The sequence below is a fragment of the Dipodomys spectabilis genome, unplaced genomic scaffold (genome assembly GCF_019054845.1).
Source record: "Dipodomys spectabilis isolate Male_0828 unplaced genomic scaffold, ASM1905484v1 ptg000657l, whole genome shotgun sequence".
NCBI classification, from domain to species: Eukaryota; Metazoa; Chordata; class Mammalia; order Rodentia; family Heteromyidae; genus Dipodomys; species Dipodomys spectabilis.
In genome coordinates this window covers 444,164-466,098 of record NW_024871334.1, presented here as the reverse complement: position 1 = coordinate 466,098, position 21,935 = coordinate 444,164, and the positions used below count along the sequence as shown (strand labels likewise).

The 21,935-nt window shown below is 46.1% G+C and overlaps 1 gene segment (V, D, J or C); it reads right to left on the bottom strand.

Annotated features, from left to right (window-relative positions):
* Positions 1–1,307: 1,307 nt before the first annotated feature.
* Positions 1,308–9,381, bottom strand: LOC122101393. The segment is given in 3 exon segments: positions 1,308–1,312; positions 1,458–1,781; positions 9,315–9,381. Coding segments are annotated over 3 exon segments (375 nt in total).
* Positions 9,382–21,935: the final 12,554 nt, after the last annotated feature.

The window sequence follows — 21,935 nt, the reverse complement described above, 5'->3', positions numbered from 1 at the left end:
AAGTCTTCTTCCTAATGCCTGCAGAGTTCACACACACAGGTTCTTGTTCAGGAAGTGAAGCTTGCTCTTCTCTGATCAGGATGTAATGGAGAAATAAACAAGGACCTGTTTGAGCAGGTGGGGGCATCCGGGATGTAGGGAGCTCAGTCAGATTGCTGTGAGATCACCTGGGCCCAGCCCCTCGTGCCCACGATGCACATGCACAGTGACAGTGCTCATGACGGAGCCACAGGGAACGGGCCTCCATCCCAGACGGGACATCCGCAGGCCTCCAGAGCCATCGTGATGGAGGAAACCCCAGGACAGACGGGGCCCAGCAAGGTCAGTCTACATGCACATGGCCTGTTGTCTGTCCAGTCCAATCCAGACTCCTCGTGTCCACTTCCATGTCCCCACAGAGGACAGCAAGAGGCCTTGGTCAGTGGAGACTGAGGAGTCCACCAACCTTTCTCAGGGTGCAATAGGCTGAGCTCCACGGGTATGGCCAACTCCTGTGTTTTATAACTTGTGTCCCTGTGTACATTTGGTGGTTGGACAAAGAGAAAAGGAGGCTGAGTATACCAAGAATCACTGAGTCAGAAAGGGAATGAATGGAGCAATTCTGTTAGGACAGTTCTGAACCCCTGAGCAGTGCCACAGGTGGAGGGAGGAGGGCAGCATTTGAGTCCTGTTAAGAGTCATGGGTCAATGGGCTGTGCTCTCTTTGCCTCTCTCTTCCTCCCTCTCCCTTTCTCTCTCTCTGTCTCTCTGTCTCTGTCTCTCTGTCTCTGTCTCTCTGTCTCTCTCTGTCGCTCTATGTACTGTTTTGAATTCAGGGCTACTATTTTAGGCACACACATGCATTTCAGCTCTTTCTGCATCTTTTCTGATGTGCTGTGTTTTTGCCTGGGGAAGGTTCCAGACAGTGATTCCACACCTGCGTCCTGTCTAGCAGGAATCACAGGAAACAGCTGCCATATACAGCTTATCGATTGAGATGTGTTGTTATTAAGATTTTGCCCATTTGGCCTCCATAAATACTCATTTTAATCTCCTCCTCCCAAGTCTCTAGTATTGCAAGCATGAGTCACCATGCCAGGCTTTTTCTTCTTGTTCACAGAACAAATTATGACTCTGTGAATCCTGAGATCTTTGTCCTGAGTCTCATGGGGTGACCAGGGTCCCTGAGCTTCTTCAGGATCAAATACTGGTCACCACTGCAGAGCCATTTTTGCTTCCACCGTGATACTCTGTTCATTCTTAAAGTCCTAGCAAAGGACTGGAGACATCCCAGAGGAGTGCAGGTCATGAACTCAGGAGAGATGCTGTCACACTGTGGACACAGAGGCAGGGCAGACAGCAGGAGAGCAGCCCTGGGCTCTGTGTGCAGCTGCTCCTGAGCTGACCTGGCTCCAAGCTGTGCCCAGCGCCCCCTGCTGGTGCTGATTGCCCTGCAGGGAGGTTTGTGTCTGGCCCACACTGGATTTCCTGCACTGTGTGTCTAGCACAGTAATAGACGGCCGTGTCCTCTACTCTCAGGCTGTTCATCTGCAGGTAAAGTGTGCTCTTGCTGTTGTCTCTGGAGGTGGTGAAGCGGCCCTTCACGGAGTCTGCGTAGTTTATACTACTACTATCATAGATGTATGAGAGCCATTCAGGCCTCTTCCCAGGAGCCTGGCGGAGCCAGTGCATGGTATAGCTACTGAAGTCAAATCCGGAGGCTGCACAGGAGAGTCTCAGGGACCCCCCAGGCTTCACCAAGCCTCCCCCAGACTCCACCAGCTGCACCTCACACTGCACATCTGCAAACACAGAGAATCCTGGTCAGCAATGGTCACACACATCCACGGTTCTTCTCACTCAGCATCCCTTGCTCCCCACAAATTACCTTGTAGAAGAGCCACAAGGAAAACCCATCTCAGCTTTAACTCCATGGAGACTTGAGCCACAGCACCACTTCCGGCTTCTTTCTTTTTGCTTATGTGGTGCTGAGGAATCGAACCCAGCACCTCATGCATGCAAGGCAAGCGCTCTACCACTGAGCCACCTTCCCAGCCCCCATGTGTATTGTATATTGTCATAACCTCAATGAGTCACTGCATGAAACAGATTTCTCATATGTAACCATTGATTTGGTAACTATTGATAAATTATTTTAATGTTCTTCCAATTGTTTTACCAACCATGTGATTCCTTATTTCATGCAATTTTGTACCCAACTTCCAGCCTCCCTCTAATCCCATCCTCCCTCCATCCTTCCTCATTCTCTAGTAACCAACACTTCCTTTTCTGTTCTATGCAGTCTATTTCTTTTAGACATAATGTGATACTGGTGTTTCTATGGTTGGTTTATTTCTTTTAAGCTAACTTCTTTAGGTCTATCACAAACGACAGTCTTTCTTCCTTTCTGTGGGTTAGTTCTATTCCATTGTCCACACCTATCCCATTTACTTTTTCTATTCTTCTCTTGTTGGAACTTTACTTTCATCTCAGGACCTTATTAAAATTAAAAATGTTAAAAAAAATCCCGAAAACCAGCACAAAACTTTGGAGTGTGCATTCTCAGCAGAAGAACTCCTCCCCACACTCCACCCAAAGCCAGCATTTATATCTTCCATGTTTGTGATAACAGTCATGCTGACTTAGCTGGCCCCTGTGGTGACCCGGTGAGTCTGTCACTCTCGCCTCAGGCACAGGGTAGAATGACAGCATCAGGCACTGGATGCTGCCTATCCTAACCCTTGCCCCTGGAGGAGAATCTCTGAGAGCACAGGGCTCTGTGAGCGCTGCCGCTGCCCGCACTGCGCTCTTAGGAGCCTTCCAATTATGGTGTCCGTTCCTCCTCCACTGCGCTTTCCTCGTCTTGAGTTCTTGGCTCTTTTTGAGTGGTTTGCCTTGCTGTTTCCTCTAAATATATGAATACAACTGTCATCCAATAGTGCTGAGAGGGGTCACCAAGGTGACACCACATGCTCTGCCCAGTAATGAAGTCACAGGACACGTTACTGGAGGCGGCGTCTTGACTTTCACGGTCTCTCTGAAGAAGCACCAGTCAACACGCTGTTGCTTGATATACATGCACATGAAATACTGGAGCTAAAGTGAAGGTGACAGATGATTACTTTTTTATTTATGATGGTGGTGCTTGGCCTTGAACTCCAGGACTGCCTGTGTGCAGTCTCTGTGCATTTCTGCTTCAGGCTCAGGCTCTACTACTGAGCCCTAGCTTCATTCTTTGCCGTTGGTGGTTAATTGGAGATCAGAGTCCTATGGACTTTCCTGCCCAGCCTAGCTTAGAACACAATCCTCAGATGCCAGGTTCCTGAGTTGCTAGACTTACACGCACTATTGACAGGTGCCCAGCTAGGTGATGACACGTTCAGGATCTAACAGTTTTTGCAGAACACTTAATGAAATGGCTCCAGAACACATCTTCTCATCAGTACAGGGCCCGTCCTCCATGAGTGATCCTACAGCAGCCTCAGGACAAGTCTCAGAAATCCAGAAGCCTGAAACCAGGTCATTTCTTCAACAATAGGGACGATCCAAGTCTCAGAACCTAGAAGACATCATCTCTGCAGAACATGGAGGAGTCCATGTGAGGTGATGTTCTGTGCATTAGCTTCATTTCACAATGGTTTCACAGTAACTGCACCCTCGGGATCATGGGGCTGCACAGAGGGGAAGTAAAAGGCTGAGTAAAGGCAGCAGTGGTACTCACTAGACACTATGTAGATGATGACTTATACAACTGATGGAGGGAGAAATGGGGAGAGAGCTAGAGAAGGGTTGATATTGTGCAAAGAAAACCTATTCTTTATCTAACTTATGCAACTGTAACCCTGTGAACATCACATTTATAATAATAATAATAATTTTGGCAATGCTGCAAATCTAAATGCATGTGTATTTAATTATGTATTTGTACCAATAGAGGTGGAACAATATTTTCCATTCTATAAAAATTTTGAAAAGTGTTTTCAGGAAACCCAAATGAGCACCAATATCAGAAGTATTCACACGTGCCCTGAGATGATCCTTCCCTGTCCCCGTTACCCATGAAACACAGTGTGCCACAGTGCCTGGACCCTGAGGTCTACACACCGCTGACCTGCAGGCCCCTAGACATCAGTAGAGCTCACACAGGGTTAATTGTATGTTTCCTCATTTATTCACTTTGGAATTAATTAATTAATTAATTCATTATAATGACACATGCCAACAACAGGATGTTATAAAATACACAATACACACACACATAGATAAATGTTCAATAGGTTAAGTAGATTTTGTGTAAACTATTGATGATTTCTGTTAGGTACAAATCTTCCCATCCTGTCTTCACTCTACAATGATGAATACAGAAGTGTCTTCTACAGACTCCTCCCTGTGTTACGGGAACCAGGGCCTCCTTACCAGAGTTTTCTCTTCCAAATGAGGTCACATCTGTCTCCACATGGACAGAGTAATGGATGTCTTCTGATGAGGTGATTGGTTTGTCTCATCATCCACAGAAATTGTCCAGGGGAAAATCTCAGAACTCTGAGTTCTTCTTCCTAAAGCCTGTAGAGTTCACCCACATGTTCTTGTTCAGAAAGTTAAACTTCCTCTTCTCTGATCAGAATATAATGGAGCAATAAACAAGGACCTGTTTGAGCAGGTTAGGGGACGTCCAGGATGCAGGAAGCTCAGTCAGATTGCTGTGAGATCACCTGGCCCAGCCCCTCGTGCCCAGAAAGAGGCCCTGGTCAGGGGAGACTGCAAAGTCCACCAACATTTCCCAGCTCAGCAATAGGCTGAGCTCCAGGGGTATGGCCGACCCCTGTATTTTATGACTTGTGTCCCCAAGTACATTTGTTGTCTGGACAAAGAGAAAAGGAGGCTGTGATACCAAGAATCACTGAGTCAGAAAGTGAATGAATGGAGCAATTCTGTTAGGTCAGTTCTGAACCCCTGAGCAGTGCCACAGGTGGAGGGAGGAGGGCAGCATTTGAGGCCTGTTAAGAGTCATGGGTCAATGGGCTGTGCTCTCTCTCTCTCTCTCTCTCTCTCTGTCTCTGTCTCTCTCTCTGTCTCTCTGTCTCTCTGTCTCTGTCTCTGTCTCTGTGTCTCTGTCTCTGTCTCTCTCTCTCCTATTTTTAATACAGAATCTCCTTCTTGTTAGGCACATATTTCCCACTGTTGCCCTTTCTGCAACTTTTCTGATGTTATTTATTTTCTGGTACTGTGCTGTGTTTTTGCCTGGGGCAGGTTCCAGACAGTGATTCCACACTTGCCTCTGGTATAGCTGGATTCACAGGAAACGGCTGCCACATTCAGTTTATTGATTGAAATGAGGTCTTCAAATTCATTTTTTTCTCCTCCTCCCAAGTCTTTAGGATTACAGACACCATGCCAGGCATTTTCCCTCATGTTCACAGAAGGAATTCTGTGAAACCTGAGATCTTTGTCCTGAGTCTCATGGGGTCATCAGGGTCCCTGAGCTTCTTCAGGATCAAATACTGGTCACCACTGCAGAGCCATTTTTGCTTCCACCGTGATACTCTGTTCATTCTTACAAGTCCCAGCAAAGGACTGGAGACATCACAGAGGAGTGCGGGTCATGAACTCAGGAGAGATGCTGTCACACTGTGGACACAGAGGCAGGGCAGACAGCAGGAGAGCAGCCCTGGGCTCTGTGTGCAGCTGCTCCTGAGCTGACCTGGCTCCAAGCTGTGTCGAGCGCCCCCTGCTGGTGCTGAGCGCCCTGCAGGGAGGTTTGTGTCTGGCCCACACTGGATTTCCTGCACTGTGTCTCTAGCACAGTAATAGACGGCCGTGTCCTCCACTCTCAGGCTGTTCATCTGCAGGTAAAGTGTGTTCTTGCTGTTGTCTCTGGAGAAGGTGAAGCGGCCCTTCACAGAGTCTGCGTAGTATGTGCTACTACTACCACTACTGATGTATGAGAGCGACTCAGGTCTCTTCCCTGCAGACTGGCGGAGCCAGCTCATGTAGTAATCACTGAAGTCGAATCCGGAGGCTGCACAGGAGAATCTCAGGGACCCCCCAGGCTATACCAAGCTTCCCCCAGACTCCAACAGCTGCCCCTCACACTGCACACCTGCAAACACAGAGAATCCTGGTCAGCAATGATCACACACATCCATGGGCCCTCCCACTCATGTGTATTTTCCCACTCAGTATGTCCTTTTCCCATACATCACCTTTTAGCAGAACAACAAGGAGAACCCAGCGCAGCCCCAGCTCCATGGTGAGTGCTCTGTGTCAGCCTGAGCCCTGAATGGTTCACCTGGAATCCAGGGCTGACATCTCTCCACGCCTTCAGGGTCAGGGCTGGCTGATTTTAATGGGTAGAGGAAGGCCCTATTTGCATGTCTTCTGCTACATAGTGAGAGCTGGGGTGGAGGTGTCAGGGAGGGCAGTGCTGAGGCAGATGTGAGAGTCCTGAGGGGCATTGCTACAAAGATGGCCTCCCAGAACACACGGCATCCCATTGCTGCCACCTGCTGGTTATCCACGTATTCATCCCACGCTGATCTGAATATTACAGTCACCTCCCTGCACAGACGGGAAAGTACACACAGGTTCCACACAGCCGTGTGCTCTGGGGAGAAGATCTCATGTCTGCTACGTCATCTGCCCTTCCTCTCCCTCATTGCTGAGGTCAGTGTCCTCTGCTCCATTCTTGAGCTGAGTGGGTCACGGTCCTCTAGTGAGAGCAGGAGAGACATGATGCACTGCAGGAACTGCTGAAAGAAGACTCAGAGAGCCAGGCTCATGGGGACACTGCTGACAAGCCTGCATTTCTTCTGTCATCATCTGCATGTCTGTCACTTCCTCTCATCTCATCGACTGCTCACTGCCAACAACCTCACTGAGGATAAATGCCGACATGAACCTCACAGTCACCAAGTGTGCACTTGACATGCATTAGCTTAGGGACAATTACACAATATTTGTACAAGTCTTTGCCAGTTCATCAATGGGTTTTCCAACAGTTGACTGTTGAGGGTTCCTCTCACAGTCTGGATGCACAAATGCTGTTGGGTGTGGGATTTGCCAACATTTCTTCCACTTCAAAGCCTGTCATTTATTTATTTGTCACTTGAGCAGAAAGTTGAAGAGTTTCAAGTTACATCTTTAATTGATCTTGATATACAATCTAAAGGATCAGCTGGCTATTCCATGGGCTCTATATTCTGCATAGAAAGCCTTGATTTTCCTGTGTCTTCATTAGAGACCTGAGCAGGTGTTGATGTATGTGCACATGGATGTGAATGGGAGACCTGACCTGTTATTGGTGTGTGTGCATGTGTCTGAGCATGTGTGTACAGAGGCATTCACATGGCACACTTTCCATAATACTACTCACAAGTGTGGCTTCTTAGTCAAACTTGAGTCAATAGTGTCAGGAGGGTTGTGCTTCTGGGTTCCATAACTTGGAGGTCCAAGTGGGAAGTCAGGTCTTGGTCCCCAGCACGTCAGCACAGAGAGGAAGTGAACGTTCAGAATGGGGCCTGGTGGGAGGGGTGCAGGCCCTGGGCCTGGGGTTGAACAGGACAGAGCCTCCCTCAGGACCAGAGACCCTGATGTCCCACAGTCATTTCAGTCCCTGAGGATGACGTTATGTGTGTGTGTCTTATGTTAAAATCTCAGCAGAACACAGAAGGAGCTGCAGTGTGGGTCTGGGTTGGGGGTGGCTGCCTCTGAAATGTCCCTGGTTCTCCTTTCTGTTTTCCTAGTCAGTAGTCCCGGCCTCTCTCTGTCCACAGCAAATCTTAGAATTTGTTCTTCTGGCCACAGGCGTACTGCGGCACCTCCTAATACAACTCTCTGTTTGTTACCCATTGATTCTTTCTGACTTTACATTTATCCTTTTGTTCTCTTCTCACATTTTATTGCAAGTAAAGAAAGCAATCCTGAATGCTTGACGCTGCTGAGAGATTCACACTCCCATAAGCTTGCTGGCTTACCCTAGGTGGACTTCTACAGTCACCCAAGATGTGAACGTACCTCAGCCACTTCTGCCACGTTCTCCCTAGGATGTCCTGTGCTCCATGCTCCCTGTCCTGTCCCTAATTTCTATCTGAGAAACATCAGAATGGCCTTTGCCATCCATCTTTCTGCCAACTTCCTGATCAGAACATGTAGATATGAGCATTTCAGCTCACAACAATGTTTTGGGCAGTGAAGTTCAAGATATATAAGAGTTGTCCCACAGAATTAAGGTGCAGATAAAACATTTCTTTTATTTAGTGGCCTTGCAGTTGTTGTAACGTCATAACATCATGCATCCCAGCATGTTCCTGGTGATAATGTAGCTAATGTAAGGTGCTTCTAGTTGTATGAAGGGCGCAATACATTGATGTGCAGTTTAAATTTGATATGATAGTAAATGTGTTTCCTAATATTCTAGAATTCTCTATATCGTGAAACACTTTGTCTTCCATCATGTCTCAATGTTTTTAGGAGATTTGTTGGCAGCATTTCTTATTATATTTGGGTTGATCTTGTGTTGTTTGTTTTATCTGTAGCCTTCCTCAGATCTGATCTTGGTGAACATGGCAAAGTCAATTTCACCAGTGTGTTATTCTCTGTGTTTGTTCAGGAAGTGACATCCAATGTTTAAGTAAACCTCATAGCAGCAGGGCAGACACAGAGTGGAACTGGGGTAGGATGAACACAGGCAGGGCAGACACAGAGTGGAACTGGGGTAGGATGAGCACAGGCAGGGCAGACAGAGAGTGGAACTGGGGTAGGATGAGCACAGGCAGGGCAGACACAGAGGAGCACAGCTGGAAGTTCCCTCTGCTCCTGGCCCTGGGGCTGAGCCTGAGCTCCCTGTGTGCTGAGCGCCCCCTGCAGGCCAGAGCCCAATGCAGGGAGGTTTGTGTCTGGGCTCTCACTGAACTCCATGCACTGTGTGCAGCACAGTAATACGTAGCCGTGTCCTCTGCTTTCAGGCTGTTCATTTGCAGGTACAGCATGTTCTTGGAGTTGTCTCTGGAGATGGTGAACCGGCCCTTCACAGACTCGACGTATATTTGCTGGCTTCCATCATACCCTATAACCGCCACCCACTCTAGCCCCTTCCCTGGAGCCTGGCGGACCAAGTGCATGCCAGAGTTACTGAAGTCAAATCCAGAGGCTGCACAGGAGAGTTTCAGGGACCCCCCAGGCTGCACCAAGCCTCCCCCAGACTCCACCAGCTGCACCTCACACAGCACACCTGCAAACACAGAGAATCCTGGTCAGCAATGTTTACACACATGTCCATTGTTCCTCCCACTCATGTGCATTTGCACACTCAGTGTCCCTTGCTCCCCATAAATCACCTTTCAACAGAGCAACAAGGAGAACCCAGCGCAGCACCAGCTCCATGGTGGTGGTCTGTGCTCAGTCACTGGTGGAAACAGCTCACAGAGCTCAGGTCAGGGATGGGCTGGTTTTCATGGGCAGAGGGACGTCCTATTTGCATGTCCTCTGCTATAAAGCAGCTCTGGGGCAGAAGACTCAGGAGGGCAGTGCACAGAGGAGATACAGGTGGAAGAAAGAGTTTATTAGATGAGTAGATAAACTGAAATGTCTCTAATTAATTGGCTTCAACATTAAAAACTAATTTATAATGAACTTCTTTAAAGAAGTTTATCTATCCTTAGGTTAGTCAAGATTGCTGAGCCATTTGGTTTTTTAAAATTGTATTTCCCTTTTCCTTTTGAATTCTTTTTTACTGTGTTTGTATTTGGGAGGGTGAGGGGGACATATGAAAGGTAGAACAAGGATGAACAAATACAACAATGATACTCACCAGACACTGTGTGAAAAATGAACTGGAAATCTTTTTTTTTTCAGTCCTGGGCCTGAACTCTGGGCCTGGGCGCTGTCCCTCAGCTCTTCAGCTCAAGGCCAGTGTTCTACCACTTGAGCCACAGCACCACTTCTGGCTTTTTCTATTTTTGTGATGCTCAGTAATTGAACCCAGGGCCTCAGGCATGCGAGGTAAGCACTCTACCACTGCGTCACCTTCCCAGCCCCGAAATGGATATCTTATGGATGGGGACAGGAGGGAAGGATTGGGAGAAAGGGACAGAAGGGAAGAACGGTTCATAAAGAACTGCACTGATGGTACCTGATTCACGTAACTGTAACTGCTCTGTACATCAACTACACAAAAACAGTTTTTAAAAATTAAATAAAAAATAAAACATTTTGATCTTCAAGTCGCTCTATAAAGGTGTTGCCGTTCAGTGAAGCAGTTTATGAACACACTGAGGCTTGATCAACGTTGCCCATTTCAACATTCTTGCCCACACCTCAAACCTCCTCTTCCCTCTCTCTGGTTAATGTTCAGGACATGTATGCTGACATCATTGAACAAAGCAGTTTGTGGATTCAAGGCATGTGGATCTGAGTCATTCCTTCCTCACCTTTCCCCTTTGACCCACCCTTAGCTCAGTGTTCTCAATTCTGTGGCATACGCACTGTATTCTTGCCTGTGTTCTCCACATTGTCTCCCTCATTCTTCTACCATTTCCCCTCATCTCTCCACTCCCAGTACCCTCTTTCTGGTGCTTACTTTGTTGGTCTTTGACTTAGTCTTTGTAAAGAGCTATACTCCATGATCTCTCCATAGGGTCTATTGTATGTGTCCCAGTGAGACATATAACAACAGCAGGAGAGGACCATTAGCATCGTTGTTCTGGGAAGCAGGGATGACCTGAGCTCTCTGCTCTTACTGCACATGGAGCACTGCTCTCATCCACACACATTGTGAGAAACCTGTCAGTCAGGAAGGTCACCACGCTAGACCCAGTTCCCCACCGCCACATTGTCCCCCTTTCTCCTGTGCCTTGGAAGAGCCTTTTCTCCAGGCCTTTATACAGACACAGACTTGATACTGTGGCGACCTGGCTTTTGAGTGACCCAGGACTGGAAATACCCCCGGCAAATCAATGCCGCACATTAAAACCAAGCCTGTTGAAGGTTGCAGTGGAGGTGTTGTGTGGATGGAATGAAATTCCTCACTAATTCCTCTCTGGCAAGCTGGGTGGATCTGAGTGGGAACAGCCTGTAGAGGATGACATTCCACCACAGAGGCAGCGTCTGCAGCAGGCTCTGCGGGAGGTTCTAGATCTCTTCCTGATGGCCAATCGCAGGAGCTCCCACCTACCCTGCACCTCCACAGCCCACGTGCTCCAGGAGGACCTGGCCCCAGCCGGTCCTCAGTCCCATGTGCGCAGGCTCAGGACAGTGAGGTGATGCAGGTGAAATCCCAAGTGACGACTGTTTTCACACTCATCCATGTGCCCTTAGCTACAGATTTCCCCTGAGCTTCCCGCCAGAGTCCATAGAGAGGAGGACAGGACAGTCCAGGGCACGCAGCCTGGGGACACCAGTGAGTTCTTCCCAGGCATGCAGGCGCCAGGGCCACAGCCTCATTGACCTCCAGGTCCCGGTATGGGCCTGGGGTCTAGAGACTGAATACAGGCCATGTCTGCAGGGGACTTAGTGTGAAGGACAGGTGTGGACAACACAGAGACAATTAAGAACACAGGAGTCCTTCTAGGATCAAGCAGTGACCAGATCTAGAACTGTGGCTGAGAATCCCATCCAACCTGGTCATCTACAGCATGTGTAGAAAGGGACGGAGGCAGAGGAGCTGGTGGGGGTCACTGGTCCTCTGCCGGTAGCCACAGCTCAGCGGTGCCCACGACTGGGCTCTGTGGGTCACAGAGCAGCCCCCGGTCCTGACCGTTGGCCCCTCACTTGTCACCAGCAAGAGGAAAGGGGACAACGGGATTAAAGCCGGGCTGGACACTGGGCTGTGTGAGCAGAATGGTGGGCCTTGAAATCCATCAGTGACATGGAGGCCCTGGCTCTGCACAACATCCCGTGCACTCTGACCTGAGGATAAAGACTGACCTAGTCAGGGAGTCCACTGCGTCTGTCCCGAGTCTGAGAGGAAAGGACTGAGCAGGGATCTTGACCTTCCTCAGATTTGACCCCAGTGATCTCAGCTGTGTCCACCTACCGTGCATGGTGCTGTGTCTGGTCCTCTCAAGGACGCATCATCAACCACAACAGAACCACGACAATGGAAGATGGAAAAAGCCATGTTCTGAGGGGTTGGAGAACAGTAATAACACAGTGGACAGCTCTGTGTGAGACTCTGCATCCTGTGGAGATCCACTCCAGCCCCTTCCCTGGAGCCTGGCGGAGCCAGTTCATCCAATAACCACTGAAGGTAAATCCCGACACTGCACAGGAGAGTCTCAGGGACCCCCCCAGGCTGCACCAAACCTCCCCCAGACTCTTCCAGCCTCATCTCACACTGCACACCTGCAAACACAGAGAATCCTGGTCAGCAATGGTCACACACATCCACGGTTCCTCCCACTCAGCTCCACTCACACACCCACTGTCCTTTCTTCTCTGCAAATTACCTTGTAAAATGGCCACAAGGAAAACCCAGGTCAGAGCCCCCTCCATGGTGGAGGTCTGTGCCCAGTGCTGATCTCAGGATGGACCCCCTGGAAGTCAGGCCTGACCTGCAGAGCTGCAGCTTTTCATGAGCAGAGGGAGGCCCCATTTGCATGTCCTCTTGGTATATAGCCAGCTCTGGGGTGGAATCTGAGCAAAGGCAATGCAGAGAAGACAGGAGAATCAGGCAGTCAGCAGTGACAATGATTACATGGAAGAGAACACAGACCTCATCCCACAGCAGAGCGAATGCTTTAGAAGATCTCATCTTACTGCATTTTACACAGCACAGACAGTCATCGCTCACATTAGGTGTCATGATGTGTGCATGTGTCACATTGTTGGTGCTATGAATTTGTAATTGAAGAGTCTCTTGATTGCTAGAGAGGTGCACTGCCCTTGAGCTGTTTGTGCAGCCGTCTTTGCTGTATTTTTCTTTAGTGATTTGGGATATGGCCATGCATTTTTCCTGGTGGTATGGGTGGTGTTCTCCTATCTGTGCTTTCTGTGCAGCTGAATGGATTGCTGTGCATGACCATGTTCATCTCTGGGTTGACACTGTGTCTCTGGGACTGGCTCCAGTCATTCCTGCCAGTCTCCCCTACCGAGGAGGGGCAACCAACCCATCTGACCATTTTGTCACTTTTAAACTATGGAAATGCACTTATTTTATTTGCTGGAAACTTGTTCAGCTTTACCACATAGAGGACTTGTTTATAACATTTCATAAGCACTGCAGCACAGGGAAATCTGCTTCACCAGCAGCAGAGTCAGGAAATGGGGCATTCTCCCAGAAGCAAGTCCTCGTCTTCCGCTCTACCCCTTCTCCCACCAGCAGTAGTTGTGGGTTAAGGAAGGCTGTGTGCTTCCTACTGCAAATATGCTAAGGGGATCATTTTAGGGTTGTCGTTTTATGCTCACTTTTCATCTACTTTTATTTTTGGTATTTGGGTTTGAAATCACAGCCTTGTGTTTGCTCAGCTCGCTCTCTGCCATGTCTTCAGCTCCTTTAACTCTACGCTGTTTCTCACTTAGGGTGAAATGACTTTGGCCAGGGCTGGCCTCATGCTGTCATTTTCCTAGGATGCCCATTATATTTGAGTTTACAGGTGTGGGCCACATGCCTGGATTATTGTGAGATACGGTCTCATCAACTTCTTGTGCAGGCTGGCCTCAATCCATAGTTTGCTGGATGTTTTCCCCTGCATAGCCACCAAGTTCAGCTCAGTGGTGTCCATTCTTGGTGGTATAAACGTATCCCTGATGGGGAAACCTATAGAGGGTGAGGATTTGTTTCTCATAGTCTGGGGTCAAGGTGTTCAAGGTCAAGCACGTTTCTGTCTGCTTTGGGCTGTTTTTCTGGTTCCTAGGTTGGATACATGCCGTGTCCTCGTGTGGCAGAAGAGACACCTGCGTCCTTCCCTTGCAGGATGGGAAGGAAAGATCAGCTCCCTTCCTCAAGGGGACAGGAGGACACTCACCATCCATGAGTCAGGCTGCTTCCCTGCAAGGGTTAAATTCCAGGTCATGAATGTTGGGGAGCCAAGGCACGCACCCCAAAGCTTCTCACCTTAGCCTGGACTCCTTTCCCATTGTACCTTCCAAATGATTTATCCATAGCACCCGCAGCAAAGCGCTAGTGCCCCCAGGGCTAATTTTACATTCAGATTCCAATGCTTTACTATCGTCTGAATCACAGGGTGTTGAGTCACAAGTTACTTGTGTTGTAAATACAACATGAGCCTGGAAAAGGGCAGATACTCCCAGAGGGATGATGGGAAAGACAGGGTAACCATAGTTACCAACAAAATCCAAACATCAACTAGGAGACATGAAGCCTGAGAGACTGAATGATTTTCCATGACTTGAGTTCCTGCTGGGTGCACACAGTATGGATGTGCACACAGGAGGTCTCACACATATATACTGTACTGTGTACAGGTGTGCACACACAGTGTGGACATGCACGCATGAGGACTCACACATATATACTGTGCTGTGTACATGTGTGCACATACAGTGTAGATGTGCACACATGAGGTCTCACTCATATATTGTACTGGCTACAGTTGTGCATACACAGTGTGGATGTGCACACATATATATTGTGCTGTGTACAGGTGTGCATACACAGTGTGGATGTGCACACATGAGGTCTCACACATATATATTGTGCTGTGTACAGTTGTGCACACAGTAGGCATGCACACACAAGATCTTTCTCTCTCTTTCTTGCACACACACACACACACACACACACACACACACACACACACATACACACTGTACCAGGCACGCCTGGGCAAGGAGCCCCGTTCATGGGTTCTGTGGGTCTGCAGCTCTCCCAGGCTGGATTTTCACTGAGCTTTGTCTCCTGCAGTACTGAGCACAGGTCACCCCACAGGTCAGTTAGGCTTTGCTCTCTGGGGTGCTGAGCCCATAGTTCTGAGGACGCTGTCCAGTGGTCTTCCTGCGCTGTCCCCATTTCTCTCATTGTCTCTGCCTGTCCCCAGCCATCCATGAATCAGACGGTCTCCACACATCCATCTTGGATTCTGTGCCCTGCAGAGAGACCGTGTGACACCCCGAGGCCCAAGCTCCGTACAGGGTCAGCACTGAGCCCCACGCTGCCAGGACACAGGAGTCACCCCTGGGAAGACTGAGGTGGCCACATGGGCAGGCAGGGCAGTGTGGAGGGGGTCTGTCCAGGGCGTCCTGAGCTGCGCGGTGCCTGCACTATTCATGCCCGCTCTGCCTTCATCCTGAGCCCTGTGTCTGTGACGAAGTGGCTGCTCCAAGGCTCCTTTCAGGTCTCAGCTCAGGGAGCCGCACTTGGCTTCCTCTTTCCATCACAGTCTCTTATCAGAGCTCCTGGACCACTCCAGCGTTCATGCTGAAGCTCACCTCTCTGCTCTGTCGGGTTTTCTGTTTACTTCTTTTTTCCAGCTAGTCCTGGGCCTTGAACCTGGGCCTGGACTCTTTCCCTGAGCTCCATTTGCTCAGGGCTAGCGCTTTTCCAGTAGAGCTAGCACCACTCCTGTCTTTGTCTGTGATTAATGGGAGATAAATGTCTCACGGAATTTCTGGCATAGGATGATTTTGAAATGTGATCCCCAGATCTGAGCCTCCTGAAAGCTAGGATGACAGGTGTGAGCCACCAGTATTGGGCCACTTTTTCTTTTCAAATTAGCTTCACTGTACCAAATTATGGGTTTCCTTATGACATTTTCACACGAGTGTGTAATGCACTTTGATTGCACCCTCTCCTGCCCCTGATCAATCTTTTTTTTTTTTTTTTTTTTTAAATTTAATTTAATTTTATTTGTAAACATACTGTACAGAGGGGTCACAATTACATGGGCAGGATAATGCGTACATTTCTTACCAAGCATTGCAGCCTCCTCCTTTGTTTACCCTTCACATCCCTTCCCAGCCTCCCCCCTCCCCCCCTAATCCCAATCCTTCTCCTCCCCCCTCCCGCCCCCCCCCCCCCCCGCAACAACGTTGTAAAGCTCATTTTGGACATGACAACTTGTACTTCTCATTGTTGCAACAGGTCCACCTGTATCCTTAAACAACTGGTTTTTCCCAATCTCTTCCACAAGTTATACTGACATCAAATATAGTGAAAGCAGGGGTTATACTGTGGGGGAAGGACATACAAAGCAACAAAGAGATAATCTTATAAATGTGTTAGAAACACATGCATGAAAAAAAAATTAAAATACACATCTAAGGGTTCATTTTCCTGACATCACATTATCTGACCTTTTCCGCTTGACTCATACATATACTAGATATTACAAATAAGGGAAACCATGGGACCTACGTTTCTTTGGGCCTGGCTTACTTCACTTAATATAATTTTTTCCAAGTTTTTCAATTTCCTAACAAATGGGGCAATGTCATTCTTTCTGATGGAGGCATAGAATTCCATTGTGTATATATACCACATTTTCTTGATCCATTCATCTACTGAGGGGCATCTGGGTTGGTTCCATATCTTAGCTATGGTAAATAATGCTGCAATAAACATAGTTGTGCTGGTAGCTTTAGTGTGGTCTTGTTTGTAAACATTAGGGTAAATGCCCAAAAGTGGGATTGCTGGGTCATAGGGGAGCTCTATGTGGAGTCTTTTGAGGAACCTCCATACTGCTTTCCAAAGTGGTTGAACAAGTTTACATTCCCACCAACAATGAAGTAAGGTTCCTTTCTGTCCACATCCCCTCCAGCATCTGTTGTTGTTAGAGTTCTTGATTTTTGCCGTTCTAACTGGAGTGAGGTGATATCTCAATGTTGTTTTGATTTGCATTTCTTTTATGGCTAGGGATGTTGAACATTTCTTCATGTGTCTATTGGCCATCCTTCTTTCTTCTTCAGAGAAGTTTCTCTTTAAATCTTTCGCCCACTTATTTATTGGGCAGTTGTTTCTTTGAGGATTTGTTGTTGGGGGGTTTAATTTTTTGAGTTCCAAGTATATTTTAGATATGAGACCCTTGTCCGTTGTATGGCTAGTAAAGATCTTCTCCCAATCCGTGGGCTTTCTATTGATCTTGCTAGCTATGTCCTTTGCCCTGCAGAAGCTCTGCAACCTTATGCAATCCCATTTGTCCAACCTTTCTTTGATTTGTTGTGTTTCCGGGTCTCTATTCAGAAAATTTCGGCCTGAGCCAAGGAGACCCAGGGTTTCTCCTATTCCATCCTGTAATGTTTTCAGAGTGTCTGCTTTGAGTTCAAGGTCTTTGATCCATTTGGAGTTGATTCTGGTACAGGGTGATATATAAGGATCTAGCTTTAGTTTTCTACATGTAGTTAACCAATTTTGCCAGCACCATTTACTGAAGAGGTTGTCTTTCTTCCATTCTATTGTTTTAGCTCCCTTATCGAAGATTAGATGGCTATAGGTCTGTGGGTTCATTTCTGGGTTTTCAATTCTATTCCATTGGTCCTGAGGTCTGTTCTTATGCCAATACCAAGCTGTTTTGATTACTATGGCTTTATAGTAGAGTTTGAAGTTTGGTATTGATATTCCTCCAGCAGTGTTCTTTCCATTCATGAGCGTTTTTGCTATTCGGGGTCTTTTATTGTTCCATATGAATTTTTGGATTGCCTCTTCTATTTCCTTGAAGAATGAGGTTGGAATTTGGATAGGTATTGCGTTGAATTTGTAGATAGCCTTGGGAAGTATTGCCATTTTCACGATGTTGATCTTTCCAATCCAGGAGCATGGGAGGTTTTGCCATTTTTTAAGTTCTGTGTTGATTTCCTTTTTCAAGATTTTAAAGTTTTCATCATAGAGGTCCTTCACTTCTTTAGTTAAGTTAATTCCTAGGTATTTTATTTTTTGTGGGGCTATTACAAATGGAGTTGCTTTCCTAATTTCAGCCACACTTTTCTCATTGTTGGCATACAGAAAAGCCATTGATTTTTGGGGGTTAATTTTATAACCTGCTACTTTGCCAAAGTTTTGAATCAGCTTGAGTAATTTGGGAGTGGAGTCTATGGGATTCTTTAAATACAAGATCATGTCATCTGCAAAGAGGGAGAGTTTTATTTCTTCTTTCCCTATTTGGATCCCCTTTATGTCTGCATCTTGTCTTATTGCTGTAGCTAGGCATTCTAATACTAGATTGAAGAGAAGTGGAGAGAGTGGGCAACCTTGTCTTGTTCCTGAGTTAAGAGGAAATGGCTTTAGTTTTTCACCATTGAGTATAATGCTGGCTGTAGGTTTGTCATATATAGCCTTTATCGTATTGAGGAATGTTCCATGGATTCCTAATTTTTCCAAAACCTTCATCATAAAGGGGTGTTGGATCTTGTCGAATGCTTTTTCTGCATCTATTGAGATAACCATGTGGTTCTTATTCTTGCTCCTGTTGATGTGATGAATAATATTAATTGATTTGCGTATATTGAACCAGCTTTGCATCCCTGAAATGAATCCTGTTTGATCATGGTGTATGATTTTTTGGATGAATTGTTGAAGTCGGTTGGCCAAAATTTTGTTGAGAACTTTTGCATCAATGTTCATCAAAGAAATTGGTCTATAGTTCTCTTTCTTTGATGAGTCCCTGCCTGGTTTTGGGATGAGGGTTATGATGGCTTCATAGAATGTGTTCGGTAGTGAGCTTTCTCTTTCAATTTCATTGAAGAGTTGGAGGAGTATTGGTGTGAGCTCTGCTTTGAAGGCCTTGTAAAATTCCGCTGTAAAACCATCTGGTCCTGGACTTTTCTTAGCTGGGAGGTCTCTTATTGCTGTTTCTATTTCAATGCTTGATATGGGCCTGTTAAGCTGGTTTAACTCATCTTGGTTTAGTTTTGGCATGTCAATATTTGCTAGGAAAAGGTCCATTTCTGTCAAGTTCTCAAACTTATTAGCATAAAGTTTTGAGAAGTATTCCCTTATAATGTTCTGAATCTTGGTTGTTTCCGTGGTGATGTTTCCATTCTCATCTCTGAGTTTATTAATTTGGGTGTGTTCTCTTCTTTTTCTGATAAGATTTGCTAAGGGTCTGTCAATTTTGTTAAGTTTTTCGAAGAACCAACTCTTTGTTTTGTTGATTCTTTCTATAGTTTTTTTGGATTCTAATTCATTTAATTCTGATTTAATTTTGATTATTTCTTTCCGTCTACTGGATTGGGGATTATCTTGCTGCTCTTTTTCAAGGAGGTTTAGATGTGTCATTAAATTGCTTGTTTCAGATCTCTCCAATTTGTTGATGTAGGAGCTCAGAGCTATAAACTTGCCTCTGAGTACTGCCTTTGCTGTGTCCCAGAGGAGCTGGTAATTTGTGTGTTCATTTTTGTTGAATAGCATGAACATTTGAATTTCCTTTCTAATCTCTTCCATGACCCACTCTTGATTCAGCAGTGTGTTGTTCAGCCTCCATGTGATACCGGACTTTCTTTGGTGGCTTTTGGTGTTGAGTTCTAATTTTATTCCCTTGTGGTCAGAGAGAATGCAAGGTATAACTTCAATGTTTCTGAATTTAGACAAGTTTGCTTTGTGGCCTAAAATGTGGTCTATTTTAGAAAACGTTCCATGTGCTGCTGAGAAAAACGTGTGTTCTGATGCTGCTGGGTGAAATGTTCGTTAGATGTCTGTTAAGTCTAGTTGATCTATGCAGCTGTTTAGATCTGCGGTTTCTCTGTTGAGTTTTTGCCGAGTTGATCTATCTAGTGGGGAGAGTGGTGTGTTAAAATCCCCAACAATTAATGTCTTTGGATCTATATGGGATTTGAGGGAAAGTAGTGTTTCTTTGATAAATTTGGGTGCTCCATTGTTTGGCGAATAGATATTTAGAATTGTAATATCCTCCTGAAGGGGAGATCCTTTAATTAGTATGTAGCGACCTTCTTTATCTCTTCTCACGAATTTTAATTTGAAGTCTATTTTATCTGATATTAAGATTGCAACTCCCACCTGTTTATGGGGGCTGTTGGCTTGGTAGATTTTGTTCCAGCCTTTAACATTGAAAATGTGTTTGTTTTTACGGGCAAGATGTGACTCCTGCAGGCAGCAGATAGAAGGGTCTTGTTTTTTAATCCAACTAGACAGTCTATGTCGATTAATTGGAGAGTTCAGTCCGTTAACGTTAAGAGATAGGACTGAGAGGTATTTGGGAGTTCCTGCCATGTTATCCACCTTCTTGGGGGCTGCGAAAACTGGGTTCTTCCTATGGTTCTTGCATTCTCAGTTTGGGTGCAGTTTCTTGGCCTTTGTTGCGGTCTTGTTGGTTTTCTATGTGTAGGACATCTTTAAGAATCTTTTGTAGGGCTGGTTTGGTGGAGATGTATTGTTTCAATTTTTCTTTGCTATGGAAGGTTTTTATTTGGCCTTCAGTTATGAAGGAGAGTTTAGCTGGGTACAGTATTCTTGGTTGATAGTTGTTTGTTTTTAGGGCATGGCATTGGCATACATCATTCCAGGCTCTTCTTGCTTTGATTGTCTCTGCTGAGGAATCTGAGGTGATTCTAATTGGTTTCCCTTTATAGGTGATTACCCTTTTCTCCTTGACAGCTTTAAGGATCTTTTCCTTAGTCTGAGTTGATCCTGTGTGGATTATAATGTGACGGTGGGATGTCCTATTCTGGTCTGGTCTATTTGGGGTTCTAAAAGCTTCTTGTATCTGAATAGGCCTATCTTTTTGTATGTTTGGGAAGTTCTCTGCTAGGATCCTGTTAAACAAATTTCCTAGACCATTAACTTCTGTTTCTAGGTGCTTCTCTACACCCATTATCCTTAGATTAGGCCTTCTGATGGTGTCTTCCAGGTGTTGGATAGATCTATCATACTTCTTGGACTTGTCTTGGATGGTTGTATGTTCTTTCTCTATAATATCTAGGCTGTCTTCAATCCCTGAGATTCGATCTTCTGCATGGTCTAACCTGCTGTCAAGACTCTCTACTTTGTTTTTTATCTCTTTTCCTTCTAATTGGTCAGCTTTGATGGCTTCAAGTTCTTTGTTGAAGCTCTGTTTTAGGTCTTGTATGAATTTCTTTACTTCCTTAATTTGGTGATCAGTGTTTGTTCTCAAATCACTTAGTTGATTGGTTATGGTTTCTTTGGACTCCCATTCCTTCTGTTGGGTTCCATTCAGCATTCCCTTTGTGGTCTCCCTGACTTCCTTCAGCTCTTTGTTAATGGATTCCATGAATGCCTTTACTGATCTTTGTGTGTTCTCTACCTGGTCTCTCAATTCCTGAATTACTCTTTGATTAGCTTCCTCCCGTTTGTGGGATTCCTGCAGTTCTCTTTCCTCCCGTTCGTGGGATTCCTGCAGTTCTCTTTGAGTGTTCTCAGCCTGCTCACGCCATTCCTCCCTTTCTCTTTGAGTATTCTCAAGTTGTTCACGCAAATCCTGTATCATTTTTTGAGTAGCTTCCTCACGCTTATGATATTCCTGTATAAACTTTTGGGATGCCTCCTCTCTCTCCCTATCACGCTCATACAGAGTCCTTTGTACATTGTCAAACTTCTCATTTATCATGTTTGCCACCAGTGTTTGTAGAGCTATTTGGGAACTCTCCTCTGGATTGTTCATTATCTGATCTGACCCCTGATTATCAAGATTGGGAATTGAGATACCCGGATTTGCCATTTTTCTTGTGTTTTTTCGGCTTACTCTGCCCATTTGAGATGAAAATAGCACCAGTTTTGTGCTAGAACACTATCTTAAGGCAACCATCAACCAACGTTTGCATTTATACAGTCAATAGTCTACAGATACAATCTAGTTCAACAGATACATCTATTCAACATCAAACAACTATATGTTAATGGGCTTCGAACCACAGAGAAGAATTTGGAAAACCAGAAATTTTTAGGGTTAGGGAGAGATGTGGGTAAAAATTAGGAATAGATTGGTGTGGGGAGGCACAGGGAGAGTTAACTATGTCCTAATCTCAATGCAGGAAATAGGTTGGGTAGGATGCAAGTAGAGAGGGAGAGAAAAAGAAGAAAGGGAAAGGGAAAT